Source organism: Cyprinodon variegatus, unplaced genomic scaffold (genome assembly GCF_000732505.1).
Source record: "Cyprinodon variegatus isolate N-32 unplaced genomic scaffold, C_variegatus-1.0 Scaffold355, whole genome shotgun sequence".
NCBI classification, from domain to species: Eukaryota; Metazoa; Chordata; class Actinopteri; order Cyprinodontiformes; family Cyprinodontidae; genus Cyprinodon; species Cyprinodon variegatus.
Genome location: NW_015150808.1, coordinates 169,233 through 186,664, shown reverse-complemented (window position 1 = coordinate 186,664; position 17,432 = coordinate 169,233). Strand labels below are relative to the sequence as shown.

Sequence of the window (17,432 nt, the reverse complement as noted above, 5' to 3'; positions counted from 1 at the left end):
CCAACTGTCTGCTGACACTAGACGCTTAGCTTCTCATGAACTCTGCTAACCAACAGTCTCCAGTCCCAGTCAAGACTTCAGTGAAACATTCTCAGAACTTGTTTATTCTCTCGTGTTCAGGACTTTAATAAACATTTGAACTTTTTCCCTGCCTCCTCCGTGTGTGTTCTGCATAAGGGCTTGCTCCCTTTGATCCATCATGACACACGTGCCAATGACTTTGATTCTCATCACATTCTTGAATTCCTCTGTATGACCTGTTGTTTTTTGAATTATTTAGCATTTTTTATTTTGTAAGACATTTTTTTTTTAGCAAAATTACTTAAAAAAAATTAGATGATGCTTACTCAGTGAGGGACTATTTCCCGCTGGGTGAGCAGCGTAGGTGAAGCAGGCTTTCACTTCCAAGCTGTAGAGACAGAGCAGTTTTATGACAATTAGACAACACAAGCAATATTTCAGTACACTTTGTAACATTTAATTCGTTTAGGTTTTAGAAAGTTATGCTACCATAATTTTGTTTGAATGATTTCCAATCAATAAGATTTTTCAAATAATGATGGAAAGTGGTATTAGCCATTGTGGGGCTACTACCACATCAATAAGGATCAAGCATACCTTACTTCAAGTGAAGGAATTTGTGAAAAATGCATAAATATCAGAACTGGGGCACGAAAAATGATAATTTCCATCAAGGGTAGGGATCAATATACAGCTAAATGGCTGATCTTAGAAGTCATAATGCAGCTCTTTTTAAATCACTAAAAAAGCCAAAGATGCTTGACACAACTAAAACTAGCCTCAGTGAAGCACGCTGAACACTTGTGGTGGGGAATACATGACAAAGTGAGAAGCACTACTGAAAAATCTAAGACCTTTAAGATGATTGAAACTAGCAGCTGTCCCCATGAACATACCAAATGCTTCCTAGAGAAAACATTTATAATCTGATAACACAAAGACTGAGCTGATCAGATTCAATAGAGCTTATATAAATGTATTCCTTTCTGGTATCTTTTATATCTAACCAGCTTTTATGCATATTCCACACACAATTTAGGTCATGTCTTCAGGGCCGCACTAAAAGTAATATCAACCAGTTCCAATCAGTTCCAATCATCTTCTTTTGGACAACTATCCTGACCCAATGTCTCCCCCTTGATATAATAGGAAATATTTTTGTGAAATAATTAGGCATTATTCAGCCACCAAGGCTCATTTCTACTATGAACTTGAAACTGCTGTAATTTTAGTGGCATTGCAACTATAATGTCCATGTCTGATGCTACATTAGAAATCATTAGAAATGAGTTTTATAAAAATGTATAGGCTGGTCAGAAAAAGACTATTATTTTTTGTTTTGTTTTCTAGAAATCAAGATAAACAAACATACCAAAAGGCGTTGCCACAGTTCTTCTCGCTGAGATTGATTTTACTTGGTGAGAAAGTTACCTCCTTCTGAATGCTAACAACTGGTCGGGTCCTGTGTAGAGACAGTTAGTTGAGCATCTTAGCAAATATATTAAACAGCACAAGATTGGATTAATTCATTTTCTCTAACTTCCTCACTTGAATGTAAAGATTGAATCTGAGAGAGATCCAACAACCATGTCAGGATAAAAGTTCCAGTCCAGGTCCATGTTGCCTGCCAAAGAGTACCCAAACTGCCTCGCTCCAAATGACTTGCCAGATAAGACCTAAAAGAAGAAAGTTATGATACTTGGATTTTGGGATGTGTTGTCCATATAGTGAATGGTTTATTTAGAAAGCTGTCTTCAGCTTTCGGTCAGAATCAAAGAAAATTCTATTTAACAAGAAGTTTTTAAATATATTTTGAAAATGTGTAATATTGATAAAATACAGCATGGCAGATTTATATCAGCTAAAGCAAACATTCCCAATCTTTGTTCCCTCTGTCACATAAATTCTGCTATAATGTATGTTTAATGATCATGGCTCTGAGACTTGGCCTAATTGCTAATTTCGTTTCCCTGCTTAACTCTGCCCGGTTTCCTATTACCATTCATCCAATCCACCTGCTTCTGCTTCTTAATATACAGCTCAGTCCCATTGTAAGTGTTGCTGTTCATGTGTTTACGGTTCATTAGTTGATTTCAGAGAGCTACACCCAGTTATCAGGGCCAGATCATTGGTTTGAGTTGGAGATTATTGAAGTGATGTTGAGATAATAGCTAATGCAGATCATGTTCAGGTTCTCGGGGTCAGTGGTCAGAGAGGGTTTTAGTGTTTCGTAGTGTTCCTGATTTCCTGATCATGTCCTGTCTCTTATCTACTGAGCGTGCCCTGTTCCTGGCTTGGCTCAGTGGAGAGAACAAGTTTTTAGCATAGTGTAGTGTTCCTAATATCCTGCCTTGTTCTGCCTCTCCACTAATGATCTTGTCTGTTCCCATCTGAACGTTGTGCTGGAACTATCTGCGGACTCATGAAACCCTGGACCAGCCTGTTCTTGTTCTCATCAGTTTCCCTGACTGGACTTCCAACTCCTGGACCTCTTAGTCTTTTTGTTCTGATCTGTTTCCCTAACCAGGTTCGGACTCATTCTTGCCCACCCGAACTGCAGCATCTGGTTCATTCTGGGCGGCGCCTGCCGTTTCTAATTTCAGCCCTCCAGCTTGATCCTACAACGTTCTGTTGAGGTGGGCTGAACTGTCAAACCAGATAAGTGACTCTCAAGGATAAACATCCTCCTTTAGATTATCCTGGTCACTCACTTGTGTTTTTCTCCTACCAGAGTTTCCAGTGATGGGCGGTACCCCGCTGCCCTCACAGACCCCCATTGTTTCAATAAATGCCTTTTAAGTGATCACTGTGTCTCACCTGAATTCCGGGTCCTATGTTCTGAGCTTATGATTGTATGCCTTAAACTATTGGTTGTATATACTAACATTTCTACAAACTGAATTATCACAATGAGTATAATACCACAACTGTGAATGTATTAATTTTGTTTATATTTAAGTGATGTTATCATCTCTTTTAACCCTATAACATATCTCCTCACTACTATCATTGCAATAGTTTAGTTTTACTTCTGTAGAGTATCTCAATGCCTGCTTTTGTTAATCCACAACTTAGTATTGGCCCTTGACCACTACTTTTGGAATCAGAGAACTACAGAACAAATATCTTGAAGTAACATTTTGGTTATACATATGCACCTAACAAAAATAGTCACTGTTTTATAATTCGTTAAGGTACTCCAGTAAAGATTAGTGTTGCGCCGATGCCATTTTTTGGCCCCGATACCGATACCCAATACCTGGCTGTGCAGCATCGGCCGATACCGATACCATAATAATGTAAAATAATTGCCATCACGGCTTTGTCAAGCTGCTGCCTACCTTTGTAAGGCAGGAAAAAATCTAATACAAAGTGAATCCAGTAGAACTTTTTATTGCCTACCAGGAGTGGGTGACAATAGTTGAATAAACGTATGCCTCTCAAAATGGTATCGGTGCCCTATTTGTTGGTACTCGCCGATACCGATACCACAATTTTAGGGCAGTATCGGCGCCCCGTCTGATACTGGTATCGGTATCGGTGCAACACTAGTAAAGATACTCATTTACCAAATATGTTTGGGCTCTTTTTGTGATTATACAAAACAAAACAGAAGTGCTAAAAATTTTCAAAAAAAGAACTGATTTAAATACCTGTGTGTGTTTGTTAGTGGGTTCTGTTGTTGCTGATCCATGGTAAATGTAAACTTTGCCTGCACCATCGTCTTCATAAGGAGCTCCTACAGCAAAATCTGACAAGCATAACACAATTCCTCAACATTTTTTAAATATAAAGGGCTTGAAGTGTGAAAAAACAAAAAAAAGTTCAAATTATGCATCCTTACCGTGGAATCCATCCTGATTGAGATCTCCCAGGAATTCCACAGCAAGGCCAAACATAGAGTCTGCAGTTCCATCGATTCTGGTTGGCTTAGCTTCCTTCCAGTTACCAGCCTTGTTGATGTATATGTAGACAGCTCCTCCAATGTCTGACTCCTTTTTAAAGAACTGAGGGGCTCCTACCACTATGTCCTCCCAACTAACAAGCAAGAAAGTTATAGGATAATGAGAGTACAGTCAAACTAAAGATGAGATTAGAAGTAAACAGTCTGTGTGTCGCTCTCCGTTCCTACCCGTCTCCGTTAAAATCCAGCACAGTCAGATCATATCCAAAAGATGATGCCAAACCCTCCCCTTTAAGAATGTGCTCCGGTTCCATGCTTCGGGTATCAGGACCGCCCTTCTTCAAAAGCACCACTGCCCCACTGTAAAAGGCTCTAGGAGCTCCTGCTACCACCGTCAGTTCACCACTAGCGGTCAAAAGTTTTCCCGTATCCAGGGAAAAACCTATTACAAAGTTCATAATAGTTACAATTAAAAACATGGAGGGTAAATCAACTTCTAAAATATGTATCATTGGTATCATGGTAAAGTGTGCCTTACCTAGGTAGCTGTTGTCAGGTGTAGGAACTTGTTTATCGTCAAGTTTCCTCTCATCTCCAGTTTCAAAAGGCCCATCATTAAATATCGGTATAGGTAATGTGAAAAAAGTCATGTTCTTTTGCTCTAAGCGCACCAAGCCTTAAAGTAAAGAGTAGAGCAGAGGAGATAAATATGTTATTTGTATTCTCCTATCTCCTAATTACACTATCCATTGAAAGGTAATGTCAAACATTTGACATAGATAAAGCAAAAAAATAAGCAGATCTCTCTGTGATTAACTAAAACAATAAACAAAGAAAATTGCTAAATGTTCTTTTAAAGCCCTAAGTCTGTGCCAGTTTGTTAGTCCCGGCAATAATGCACCTGAACTCAGCAATACCTTTCCAATCATAAGCTCCTGGAGCGCCAAAGATAAAATAATGGTAGTCCTTGTCGAATCTAGCAGAGAGTCCCTGCTGGCAGGAGCCAAATTTCAGGTAGTCCCGGCCACTACAAAACTGCCAGTTACCACCATCTTCTTCGTCAGATGTCAACGTTAGGGCTTGACTTAGCACATAGCAGCGGCCATCGATGGTGCGCGATTCAGAATTTGGGACCCGCTGCTGGTATCGGTGGGCACATGTCTACCATGTAAAGAGAGATACACAGTTAATTACCAATAAATTCTGATTTATACCTTGAACAATGGGGGAAAAAAATGAATATGAGATTTTTGTGAACTGGCATCCTTACTAAAACTTTGCCTCCTGGACCCTGACTGCTGACTGTAACCCCCATCCACTGATTTTCTTTGCTTTCTGTTTTCAAATCCTCTATGAAAGAACAAACAAATGTAGAAGATCAACATGTTGAAACTCAGTCTTTGATTTAAAAAGACAAAAAAAATTTAATTGGATTAAAAAAGGAAAACGTGTCTTACCATTATCATCAAAAATAATTCTGTTGCATTTATCGGAATCCAGTTCACACTTATATATTCCTCCTGTCACTTTAGATTTTTGTTTGCCTATGGCTTTCGCTTGTGGTGCTCCAACCAGTACCCTGCCACAGACACACATGTGAATCAAAGTATTTCTTTGAGATAAAGATAAGGAATATCATGAGGTATTTTATAATTAAACTTTAATAATAAATATAATTGAACTTTTCTAGCAGCTGGCTAGCTCAAGTGGTAAGTCAACTGTCCTGGGTTTGTATCCCAGCTGGGGGGAATGAGCTGCCAGTGTGGGTCCATAGGCAAGACCCTGCTTTGGGGAGAGGTGGCCTAGTGGTTAGGGCATTGCTCTTGGAGTTCTGAGTTCCTGCCCCACTCCCACCGACTGCTCGCACTATGGGTCGGGACTGCTCCCACTCTGGTGCCGCAAAATAGCAGCCCACTGCTCCTCAAGGGGATGGGTTAAATGCAGAGAGTTAATTTCGTTGCTCTGTACTTGTGACAGTGTAATGATAATAAAACACTGGGGAGAAAAAAATGTGTTATCCATCTATGCATGCTTATCCCTGCTGTGGTCGTTAGGGTTCCTGGTGCCTAGCTCCAGTTGTCAACGGGCAAGAGGCGGGGTACACCTCTCAAGAGTCTATAGTGATTAACCAAATGTTTTACATGCACTGTACAAGAAGATAAAACTCTTTCAAATTAATATTTTGCCTTTGCTCAGACCAAATTCTCTTAAGAAAAGTAAAAGTAATATAGAACTGCTTCTGTAGGTGGCAAGTATTAAATAAACGTTATGTGTATTTACCACATGTAGACGTAATTTCTAAGGTTTTAATTAGCCATAAATTTACAACAATCTCCTGAGAACTTTTTGTAGTGATAGGGCATTATGTGTAAAGTTTAAAAAACAGATCACAAAAAAGGTTTGCTAGTAAATTTTACATAAAGAAACAAACAGGCAATCAACCATGCATACCCAAGGAGAATCTAGAGAAGCTTAGCCCTAGTGGCTTAGTGGTTAGAGTAGTGCGCTTGTCCTCTGAGAAGTTTGCAAGTATCCAGTTCAATCCCCACATCCTCCACTTTGGGTTCCTCAGCAAAACCCTTAACCACTGATTGCTCCCTGGTCGCCACACAACAATAGCCCACTGCTCCCCGAGGGGATGGGTTAAAGAGGTACATTTCTCCAATGTGGGATCAATAAAGCTTAAACCCTGAACCCTGAGAGAACCCACGCATGCAAGGGGAAAACATACAAATTCCATGCAGAAAGCACCTGGTCCAGGGATCAAACCCAGAACCTTCTTGTTGCAAGCCAACAGCGTTCCAAACTGCACAACCGTGCAGCCCATTTCTGAACTAAGCATGGTCAAGCAAGGAAAAAGCTTACTCTTAATATCCAAGTACACACTGCTTGCATCTGTTAAGTTGGGAAATCATTTGAATAGTTTTGATAATCCTTATTTTTTTATTAAGTGGGTATCACACACGACCGATGTATGGTGGCCTTGTCCTCGATGCAGCCGACCCGGGTTTGAATCCTTTGGTCCTTTGCCACAAGTCTCTCCCGTTCTCTCATACCCCCTTTCCTGTCAGCCTACTATCCAAAAAAGAGCCACTAGTGCTGTTATATTATATGTATTCTAAGTAACACATAAATAAAAGGTGTCATTTTGAAGTAAGGGGAAGTACATGGCAATATGCAGTACATTTTACATAAAAACCATGGCAATATTTACAGGACCAAAAGTCCCTTTTTTAGTGTACTGGGAAGAAGGCCAAAGCACAAGTAGGTATTCATAGATCCACACCCACTCCTGTCTGTACAAGCAAATTCATCCCTTCAGGACATGAACATATCTGGAACATAAAAGTCTGAGTAAAGGGTGGCATGAGTAGCTAGAAAAGAACTCACTGTGTACGCCCTAGTTGTATCATCCAAACATTTCAGCATACATGTCCGTGCAGAATACTTTGAAAGTTCTGAGGAAAAATTAATTACCTGTCTTTTTTTTTTGCCTCAGGCTCAGAGTTTATGAAGCAGCAGACCTAATGATTCTTTAACAAATGCTACATAAAAGTTATGCCTTATCGCTTGTCTAAGTCAATTTTAAATAGCATTTGGTATTAAGTAAAACCATCTTCGAAGAAAACAAGGGAGTAAAATTCCCACTTTTACTTTTTCCACTTAAAACATAACTTTGCAGAGGCAAGTTACACGTCCTATATTGTTCTAAAAAAAGTTTTGTTAACAAGATTTGAAAAATTTATCAACTTCATATTTTATCATGATGAAATATTGCTTTAAAAATATGAAAACAGAAGCTCTTAACCCTAATGCACACTTCTCCATATGAAAAACCTTTCCTTTAACCCAAACAAAAAACAAAAAAATAAAAACAAAACTATTAGAGTATTAATTCTGTCTCTTGTCTCTTTTTTTTGGAACACAAATGCTCAGAGAAACCTGTTACTGATAGTACTTCAGTACCAAAAATAAATGATTTGTTGAATTAATCCTTTAAACCATACTGTTTGCTGAATTAGAAACAGATTTTTTTTCTTCTGATCTCACCTGAAGACAACTTAAGAGAAAAACAAGTGATCAACAACACATCAGAATAAAAAAAAAACTGCTTAATAAGTCCAACAATTAGTAACCTGAGAAGAAAGGGTACCAAGCAAAATAGGACTGATGCACAGTGAGCAAAGATTTTATAGTTAAACAATGAAGGAAGTAATTATTAGATAGATAAACATTTAATTGAAATCATGCTTCTTACATTTTCTTGTTCTGTGGTTGAGTCTGCCAGTGCATTGCAACAGAGAAGCCAAACAGGCTGCCTTTTTCTCCATCTCTCCTTAAGACATTCTCCGTGTCCAAATTAAATGCGATGAGTTGCCCGCATCCTAGTAACAGGGTGAGCAGCCACAGTCCACTGCTGGTATGACCCTCCATGAAGATGTAAAACTTCCCCAAAAAGTAGAAATGTTAGCATTTGGTGCAGAAGGTGCAGAGTGCAATACAAAAAGTGTTGGAGGAGGGTTAAATACTGTTCACAAGCAGAACCTCCCCCTGGCCTCTCTTGACACAGTCAAACATACCACCACACCTTAAAATGAAGTGCTGAGTGCTGAACCTGCCTTTCTAAGATCATAAAACATGTTTTTAGCCAACTTCATGTGAGACAGTTATTATGGCCCCTCTGGTGTATCACAGGACATCTTTTCAAACTGTTCTTCAAGATGTGTCCATGATTGCTGTGCTGTTCGAATGTTTCGCATGCAGGAAAAGTAAGGCTACCCAAAGGCCTTCCCATTTTTTTTTTTTTTTGCACTTGTGGTCCTTTTGGAAATTCGCTGAAAGACAGAAGAAAAAATGCAGCAGAGGTCATCAGACTTGGACTCAGATCCTTTATGGCCACATCAAGGACTTAACCCCCCCTCAATGTCTTTTGCTTGACCATGTACCACTGCCACAGAGCATTTCTAGCCCCCAACATGCAGCCCTCCTTCAGTCTCCCTTCTCCTTGTCTGGAGGAAGAAGAGTGAAGCCAACAGCCCTAAAATGTTCCAGTTTTCTCAGTTCCCAAACCTCTTTGAAAAACTCTTCTGCAGCTGTAGGCAAGTTGGAGATGATGTTTGGGTCAGTAGAGTTGTATATATTGGAATTTAGAATTTAGACATGGAGCTTTTAATCTCTAAAACGTGCCTTACTGCAGAAAGTAAAACCTCTGTGGCTAGTTGACAGCATCTTTTAGATATCTCCCAGTGGTCCAAAACACTTAAATGGATGGCTTGATAACCTCCTTAGTTGAAATCAAGTTCTCCAGAGTCCTAAAGAAGAAAAAAATAGATAGAAAAAATCAGGAATCTCAAAAGTCTAGAGACAGCAGAGGTCACTGAAAGTGGGATGGAATTGATTAGATAAAAATTTAAACGACTCGTATATTTTGCTTGTTGCAACCGACTTGAACATTTTTCAGCTTTTGCCAATATCATAATTTTCAGCAATTAAAAATTTTTTGTGCATCATTCCTTTATTAAAATTGACTTGTACAACAACTGTAACCAAGTTTTTGTGACTGATTTCTCTCAGCAGCATGTCATTAAGCTGTGCAGAGGACTGTAAAGTAGTTCTTCTCAATAAATGGCTATTTGTTTATCAAAACAGAAATGTATAAATATGCTGAAACTATAGTCAGATATTCAGTGTCTAAAATAGGTAAAAACTGACCAATCATTTTGGCATGTTTACTATGAAAGGATATTTGTAATATATTCTGTGTTCTCTCCCATAATTGCTTAAGATGAGTTATGATTTCAGAAAGTTTAAATGGGGGAAATGCAATATCTCCAAGATCAAGACAATGATAAAATCTCCTTACTAGAACATGTTTACCGTATTATGACACTGCTCCAAAGTCTGTCCTGGTCACACAGTATTCACATTTGCTGGCTTCAACTGCACTTTGAAAGAAGAAAAAGGTGGAAACTGCCCTCATACAGGACTGTAAAAGCCATCATTAACTGTAACAAAAACAACCAAGGAGAATAGAGAAAAAAGATAATTTTTTTTTTTTTTTTTTAAACTGCTTTATCTAAGAGATTAGTCATACATACACTATATTGCCAAAAGTATTTGCTCACCCATCCAAATTATTGGAATCAGGTGTTCCAATCACTTCCATGGCCACAGGTGTATAAATTCAAGCACCTAGGCATGCAGTGTGTTTTTACAAACATTTGTGAAAGAATGGGTCGCTCTCAGGAGCTCAGTGAATTCCAGCGTGGAACTGTGATAGGATGCCACCTGTGCAACAAATCCAGTCGTGAAATTTCCTCGCTCCTAAATATTCCACAGTCAACTGTCAGCTGTATTATAAGAAAATGGAAGTGTTTGGGAACGACAGCAACTCAGCCACGAAGTGGTAGGCCACCTAAACTGACGGAGCGGGGTCAGCGGATGCTGAAGCGCATAGTGCGAAGAGGTCGCCAACTTTCTGCAGAGTCAATCACTACAGACCTCCAAACTTCATGTGGCCTTCAGATTAGCTCAAGAACAGTGCGCAGAGAGCTTCATGGAATGGGTTTCCATGGTCGAGCAGCTGCATCCAAGCCATACATCACCAAGTGCAATGCAAAGCGTCGGATGCGGTGGTGTAAAGCACGCCGCCACTGGACTCTAGAGCAGTGGAGACGCGTTCTCTGGAGTGACGAATCGCGCTTCTCCATCTGGCAATCTAATGGACGGGTCTGGGTTTGGCGGTTGCCAGGAGAACGGTACTTGTCTGACTGCATTGTGCCAAGTGTAAAGTTTGGTGGAGGGGGGATTATGGTGTGGGGTTGTTTTTCAGGAGCTGGGCTTGGCCCCTTAGTTCCAGTGAAAGGAACTCTGAATGCTTCAGCATACCAAGACATTTTGGACAATTCCATGCTCCCAACTTTGTGGGAACAGTTTGGAGCTGGCCCCTTCCTCTTCCAACATGACTGTGCACCAGTGCACAAAGCAAGGTCCATAAAGACATGGATGACAGAGTCTGGTGTGGATGAACTTGACTGGCCTGCACAGAGTCCTGACCTCAACCCGATAGAACACCTTTGGGATGAATTAGAGCGGAGACTGAGAGCCAGGCCTTCTCGTCCAACATCAGTGTGCGACCTCACAAATGCGCTTCTGGAAGAATGGTCAAAAATTCCCATAAACACACTCCTAAACCTTGTGGACAGCCTTCCCAGAAGAGTTGAAGCTGTTCTAGCTGCAAAGGGTGGACCGACGTCATATTGAACCCTATGGATTAGGAACGGGATGTCACTTAAGCTCATACTTTTGGCAATATAGTGTATATAGTCAATGTCATGTGACACAACTTTGGAGAACCACCTTTCACTCATATTGTTTACTTTAAAATGGTCAATACAAAATAATAATCCATTTTGCTGAAAGCTGAGCCTTTGCCCTCAGTCTTGAATCTGTTCCTTTATTTAACAGGTCTTCTGAAAGGAACGTGCAATATTTCCAACCATCTGCCCCTAAAGTCTGACAGGCTTAATTGAGACTGCTTTGCAGCACCCCCCCAGCATATTGTTTCCACTGCATATTTTACCATGAGAATGGTAGGTTCAGAGTGATTTGTTGTGTTAGATTTTCCTCACAAATAAAATGAAGTCAGTTATTTCAGTGTTTTTGATGGCAGATCTGAACTGGGATTTGTTACAGTGTTCATTCCTGATTTCTTCCTATTACTCTTATTAGATTGAAGGGCTGTGTCATGTGGAGTGCTCTGTGTACAACATGTTCTAGAAGTGACCCACCCACTCCCCCCCCCAAAAAAAGAAAAAGAACAAGCCTCAAGGTGCTGGAAAAGAGCAGAGATGATGAAAACAATCCTCTGACGTGCAGTAGAAGAGGCTGCGCCTGGACTCGCCTGTGCCACAGCCTTTTTTCTTACTTAAGCTTCAGGTACAGTAAAGCAAAACAAAAAAGAGGAACACGGTTTGTAATGTGTCAAAAACAATCTTCAATCTGTTATAAAATCATACCTAACTCCTTCCCTGAAGATAAGGAATTTATTCTGTACATCAGTGAATATGGAAATAACTTCAGTTTGTAAATCAAAGTAGTTTCTTATACATTTTGGATCATTTCAAAAGTATAAATAGATTAGATGGACCGATATCAAGAAGTACTTTCTGTTGTAAGGTTGAAATAAGGATTACATAATGAGGCCAGGGTCAATCTGAACAATATGTATTGTCCTCAGAAGGAGAAGATGATTTCTTTAAATAAGAAATCAAGGGCGCATCTCGTTTGCAGGCAGCGGAATGAAACGCTGGCACATTTCTTCAAACAACTCTGTTGCATCGATATCTTCTACAACATCTTCAACCCGAGATCCTGGGAGAGGCATTCAAGTCTGTCTGGGAATTGCGTAAGAGTAGCACCTATGAAAATTAAAGTCCTTTTTGGATTGTCCACCAAAAGAACAAAATGGTTCATATTTCTTTGGCAAACAAGTTGTGATGCACTGCGTATTTGAACCTAAGCTGTTCCTGTATTTCCATTTCAAAGCCGTTTATTGATCCAAAACTTGCAAATCTACACAACTTTCCTGATGCAGGATTTGCTTGGATTTTGGAACTCAAATCTTTCCTTTTTCCCAAACTTTGATTGCACAGCATATTTCCATGTATCTTTTCAGCCTCAAAACAACTTTGACATCATCCAGGTTTAGCCACTGAAACAAGAAATCAGATGCTCAGACGTGTTTTTACATGCATTAATGTTCACACTTTCATAGTAATCTCCGGGGGCTTTGACAGGCTCATGCATTCCTTTACCTTATTCAACCTTGAACATTTCCATGAATCGTAGATTGGTAATACACTTAGGGCCCGGGTTGCCATATAAGGCTTATATAAGACTTTTAAATTTTTACGGGTCCAGACAGATCTGTTTTTTTTTGGTCCAATGTGGCTCTTTGAGCAGTTTGGGTTGCCAACCCCTTCACTAGGCCAACACTCCCACTGATCTGTTTGCCTGTCCTGTGTTCCCGGGCTGTTACCTGGATTCCGCCTGCTGTCGACCTTGGACCTGTCTTCTGACCACGGCTTAGATTTACCCCTCCTGGATCCTTTGGTTCCTCTACATGTTCTGGCTGCTGCAAGATGCTGCTCCTCTTCTGTCCTGGATCTCTGGTGCCGGCTCAGTAATAAGCAACAGAGATTGAACTTTGCCAGGTTGGTGGCTTTCATGCTTGTTGTTGTTCCGTGTTTGAGTTTTGAAGTCACTGACCTGAGCCTCTACTGCTGCAGAGTTTCCAGTGAGCCTGCCGCAGCAGACAAGCAGCCCCATGCTTATTTCAATAAATGCCTTTTAATATATCACTGTCTGTCAAGCCTGAATCCTGGGTCCTTCGTTCTGAGCCTTCTGACAAATTCCTTGTTTGTGTGCACAAACTTTGTGAATAAAGCTAACATTGAACTAATGACTACTTTCAAAAGATGATAAAATTCCACTATCTAGATGCTTTCTGGGGTTAACTGTAGAGCTTTCTCTTATATTAAATAGTGATCTGTGTTTTTTTAAACATCTTACAGTGCCTGTGCTATCAAGTCACAACTTGACAAGACTGTTGGTTTTCTTTGTACCTTTACTCATCTCACATTTGCTGGGAAAACCATCCTTCAGTATCTGTTCTCAGGTATAATTGCAGTCAAACAACTCTGTCTGTTTACTTGAGGTCTATCGCCATAGCCACAGCCAGTCTCTTTAATCAAGTTCTACTAAATTAGGCTTTTGAATTGGTCTGGATGGGAAAACTTCTTTTAATTTTCTAAAGGAGTCCTTAAAACACTTCTGTACCAAATCAACTCTCTATTGTAGTCTGGAGATGTAAAATAGTACTAATTGTCCTAACAGTCCATAAACAAACAACCTAGCCAGCATTTTGTTTATACCAAACAAAACTAAACTAAAACTTTATTCTGTTACAGAAATTACTGAACCACCCAAACTTTATGTTAAGATGAATGCTGAACAGTTCTAATTGGTCCTTTTACAGAGCAAAGGCTGATTCAAGCACAACATGCCATTTTTTTCTTTAATCTAAAATGTGTTAGGTTTGGGACGGCTTAGGTGGCGCAGTGGTTAGCGCACACGACACATGGAGGCATGGTATGGAGGCATTACTCCTCGACGCGGGCAACCCAGCTTTAAATCCAGCCTATGGTCCTTTCCTGCATGTCGCTTATTCCCCTCTTTTCTGTCAGCCTACTGTCCAGAAAAATGAGCCACTAGTGATTTTTATGTTCAGTTAAACCACCAGCGGTAAGAAATGCATTGGTTACAAAAAATGAGAGTTGTAGAAAGAGATTTTCCTCTCTTCCAATTCACTGCTTCTATGTGTTACACCACTCCTGCATGGTTTTATCAGCAATTTCTTTGTTGATACACTTTTGGGATAAATTATATTTTAATATTATTTATTATATTATCTGCAAAGAGGTGTTTGTAATGTTGTTTGCGATTATCTTAAAGGGAGTATAGATATATATTAAAGATAGACGTTGGAGATAAGTTCTTGATAAGTACTGTAATGCATAAGTTAAGCACAAGTTACTCAGGTTTTGGTGAAGCTAGACACCACGACTTATGAATAACCTACACTTAACTGGCAATTTGAAGCATTCTCGACGCACTCTCCATATGTTGACATGTGCCAGCGTGTTTCAACGTGCTCATAACTTATACAAAATGAACCCAAAACTTATCTAATGTATGCCAGCGTTTATGTCATATTTTACGTCAGGCATGCTGGTCTAATCGTCAAGGTGTGACAGGGGCTTTAGACCCATGACTTATAATAGTAATAATTGGACTGGAGAAATTCACTTCTGCATTTAACTCATCCCCTTGAGGAGCAGTGGGCTGCCACTGTGTGGCACCCGGGGAGCAGTGTAGGGTTAAGGGTCTTTGCCCAGAGTGGCAGTCAGAGGGAGTGGGGCTTGACCTCAGAACCTCTGGGAGACAAGCGCAATACCCTAACCACTAGGCTGCCATTCCCAAATTGAAAGTGAAGATAGATTTCCAGACTGCCTCCCATCATAGGATTTCACACAACTGTTGTACACAACAAACCTGAACACAATTGAAAAAGAAAAGCTGTAAATTAGTTAAAATTATTTATTAGGAACACCTTTAATTCCCAGCAAAAGTGTTTGAGCTGTGGTGGGACAATGATTTTTAACATGGCCTGGTTACAGTTCTCTGATGGCCAATGAGATACAGAAAATGTACAATCTGAGGCAAAAGAAACAGTTCAACCCTCAATAAAGCCCCAGGAAGGTGCTTTTATAATTGAACATATTTCTTGGTGTTATGTTTTGTGTAAAATGCAAAACTCTTTAACTTGTTAAACAAAAAACAAAATATTCCATACTAGAATAAATACAAAACAGAACAAGTTATTCAAATGTAAAAAAAAAACAACAACATTATGATACAGTTTCTGACTGCTGAGTCTCTGGTCAACACTGCTTGTACATAAAAAAGCTCAGCAGCCAGCAGTTGGTTTAGGTCCATCTATACAGTTTGAAAACGTTGAAGTCCCTTAATAAAAGTTTTTGATCCAGTATTTAAATCTTAAGACTTACTTCAAAATAATATGATTTGTATCTCCATATTAATGGTCCTCAGTGTCCAAAGAAAAGGCTGCTGATCCATCAATAAACAATTTTTTTTTTTACTGTTAAGAATAGTGGTCCTTGTCATGCCAAGTCGTCATCCATGGCTTCTTTTCCAGGTTGCCCCAGTTGTCTTTTGAAGAATTAATCACCCTCTCCTCCCGGGTGATACGAACAGCACTGTAACTGGGAACCTCGTCTTCATATTTGGCACGATTAAAAAAGCCACACTGCAGACACAAGTCAGTATAATCTTAGTAAAAAGATTTTTGAGGGGTTTAATCTCCATAGAAAGCAAAGCAGATATAAACTTTTGGGCAGTAATAAAGTAAATCAACTGAGAGGTCTACTGCACATAAATCACCTGTGCATCTCTCAGAAGAAATTAACTTTGTAAATAGTCCTGTAATTTAAGATAGACCAAGTGATTGCATGTTGAGTAGAAACCAAAAAAGAAAAGATCAGTGAGTGCGGATCAGCCCCAAGGATATTCCTGAAAGCAATAAGAAACCCAGTCATTGCTTGTCAGCCATCACCTCGGCCATGCAAGTAAAACGATCCACACAGTATAGTGTGAAAACATTATTTGCACCATTTCTTTGCAGAAATTTTCATCTAGCGCATTTATTAGTATTTCTGCCACAGAGTAAGAATGGCCCGTTGCTTGCTTTACCAGAAAGCAACATTTTTACAGCAAGATGGAGCAAGAGGGAGAAATTCAATATCTGACAGACCCAGTAATTTTACCCCTCACTTTTTATGCATTTGATGTCAGCTTCTCTTTTTCTGATGGGTCCTCTTTATTCTTTTTCTCAAAGACTCCACACTGAGAAGAGGCACATCATTAGAAATGTGTTTGATCACTTTACCTGCATATGTTGTGTTGATGGTGGTTACAAACGAGCAAAAGTGACACAAACATATGAAAAATATGCGTTTATCACTAGGTAGAACCTTGGTTATTTCCTCTCACTCCTACCTTCCAAAGCAGGAAAGCAAGAAGGCCCAACAACAGCAGGCCAAGCAGGATGGAGAGCACGATGATCCACCATGGGACTCCGCCATAATAAGAAGCATGCCGCACTGGAAACACTGTCATTTTCACCTGGAAAATAAACAAAAACAAAAAACAGCAGTATTACTTGGATAATTCTGAGTTAATTGCATAAATTTAATTGACATTTAAAACATTAGGTATTATGAAAAAAAAAAATCCTATCATATTGCTACTCTCTCATATCCACACAATTTTAGGAATGTTGGAATGTTAGTAGCTTCTAGTAAAATCCTGTTGAACAGAAATCCTGCGTAACAGACTCATTCCTTTCTCAAAAACAGGGTGATGTCCCGTCTGGGTATGATACAAGTCAATCCTGACAGATCATGTCAAAGAGACTGTAGTTAATAAATTAATGCACAACAACAAGCTGGTATTTAAGTCAGGACCTTTCAGAAAAAAACAGCTGAATTTTAATCTATCTCATTAAAGGAATGGACTCTTAATAAGTTTGGAGTTTTACAGCAATTATCTGGGGGAGTTTTTACATTTTCAGTCAGAAAGAGAGAGGATCACCTTTCTAATTGGGGCTGATTTTGAGGAAGTCAGTTATACTTTGCCTTGCAAAGTATAACAGACATATTAGATTTGAATTTGGTTCCGGGTTCGATTCCCAGCCCGGTGCATTTCTGCATGGAGTTTCCATGTTCTCCCTGTGCTTTTGTGGGTTCTCTCCAGGTACTCTGGCTTCCTCCCAAGGTAAAAAAAAAAAAAAGACTGTTAAATCAGGCATCCCCAAACTCGGTCCTCAAGGCCCCCTGTCCTGCAGGTTTTAGAGGTTTCCCTGCTT

General features: G+C 39.7%; 2 protein-coding genes across 3 annotated transcripts in view; both read right to left on the bottom strand.

Annotated features, from left to right (window-relative positions):
• The window catches only part of LOC107091877 (integrin alpha-6-like), a 21,140-nt gene extending 12,702 nt beyond the window's left edge, over positions 1-8,438 (bottom strand). The window contains exons 1-11 of the mRNA XM_015386066.1: positions 8,184-8,438; positions 5,383-5,504; positions 5,196-5,275; positions 4,843-5,086; positions 4,464-4,601; positions 4,154-4,367; positions 3,866-4,059; positions 3,675-3,772; positions 1,570-1,697; positions 1,394-1,483; positions 348-409 (exon numbers count right to left, since the gene is read on the bottom strand). Of these exons, the coding sequence (XP_015241552.1) occupies positions 348-409; positions 1,394-1,483; positions 1,570-1,697; positions 3,675-3,772; positions 3,866-4,059; positions 4,154-4,367; positions 4,464-4,601; positions 4,843-5,086; positions 5,196-5,275; positions 5,383-5,504; positions 8,184-8,359 (1,546 nt within the window). The 5' untranslated portion in view covers positions 8,360-8,438. The remainder of the gene's footprint in view (positions 1-347; positions 410-1,393; positions 1,484-1,569; positions 1,698-3,674; positions 3,773-3,865; positions 4,060-4,153; positions 4,368-4,463; positions 4,602-4,842; positions 5,087-5,195; positions 5,276-5,382; positions 5,505-8,183) is intronic.
• Positions 8,439-15,084: 6,646 nt separating this feature from the next.
• itga6 (integrin subunit alpha 6) overlaps positions 15,085-17,432 on the bottom strand; it is a 25,705-nt gene continuing 23,357 nt past the window's right edge. The window contains exons 24-26 of one of the 2 annotated variants that reach the window (XM_015386078.1): positions 16,565-16,690; positions 16,340-16,411; positions 15,600-15,815 (exon numbers count right to left, since the gene is read on the bottom strand). In XM_015386078.1, coding sequence (XP_015241564.1) covers positions 16,343-16,411; positions 16,565-16,690 — 195 coding nt within the window. In that variant the 3' untranslated portion in view covers positions 15,600-15,815; positions 16,340-16,342. Of the gene's footprint in view, positions 15,816-16,339; positions 16,412-16,564; positions 16,691-17,432 lie in introns of both variants that reach the window. The other variant, XM_015386077.1, reaches the window with a different exon arrangement.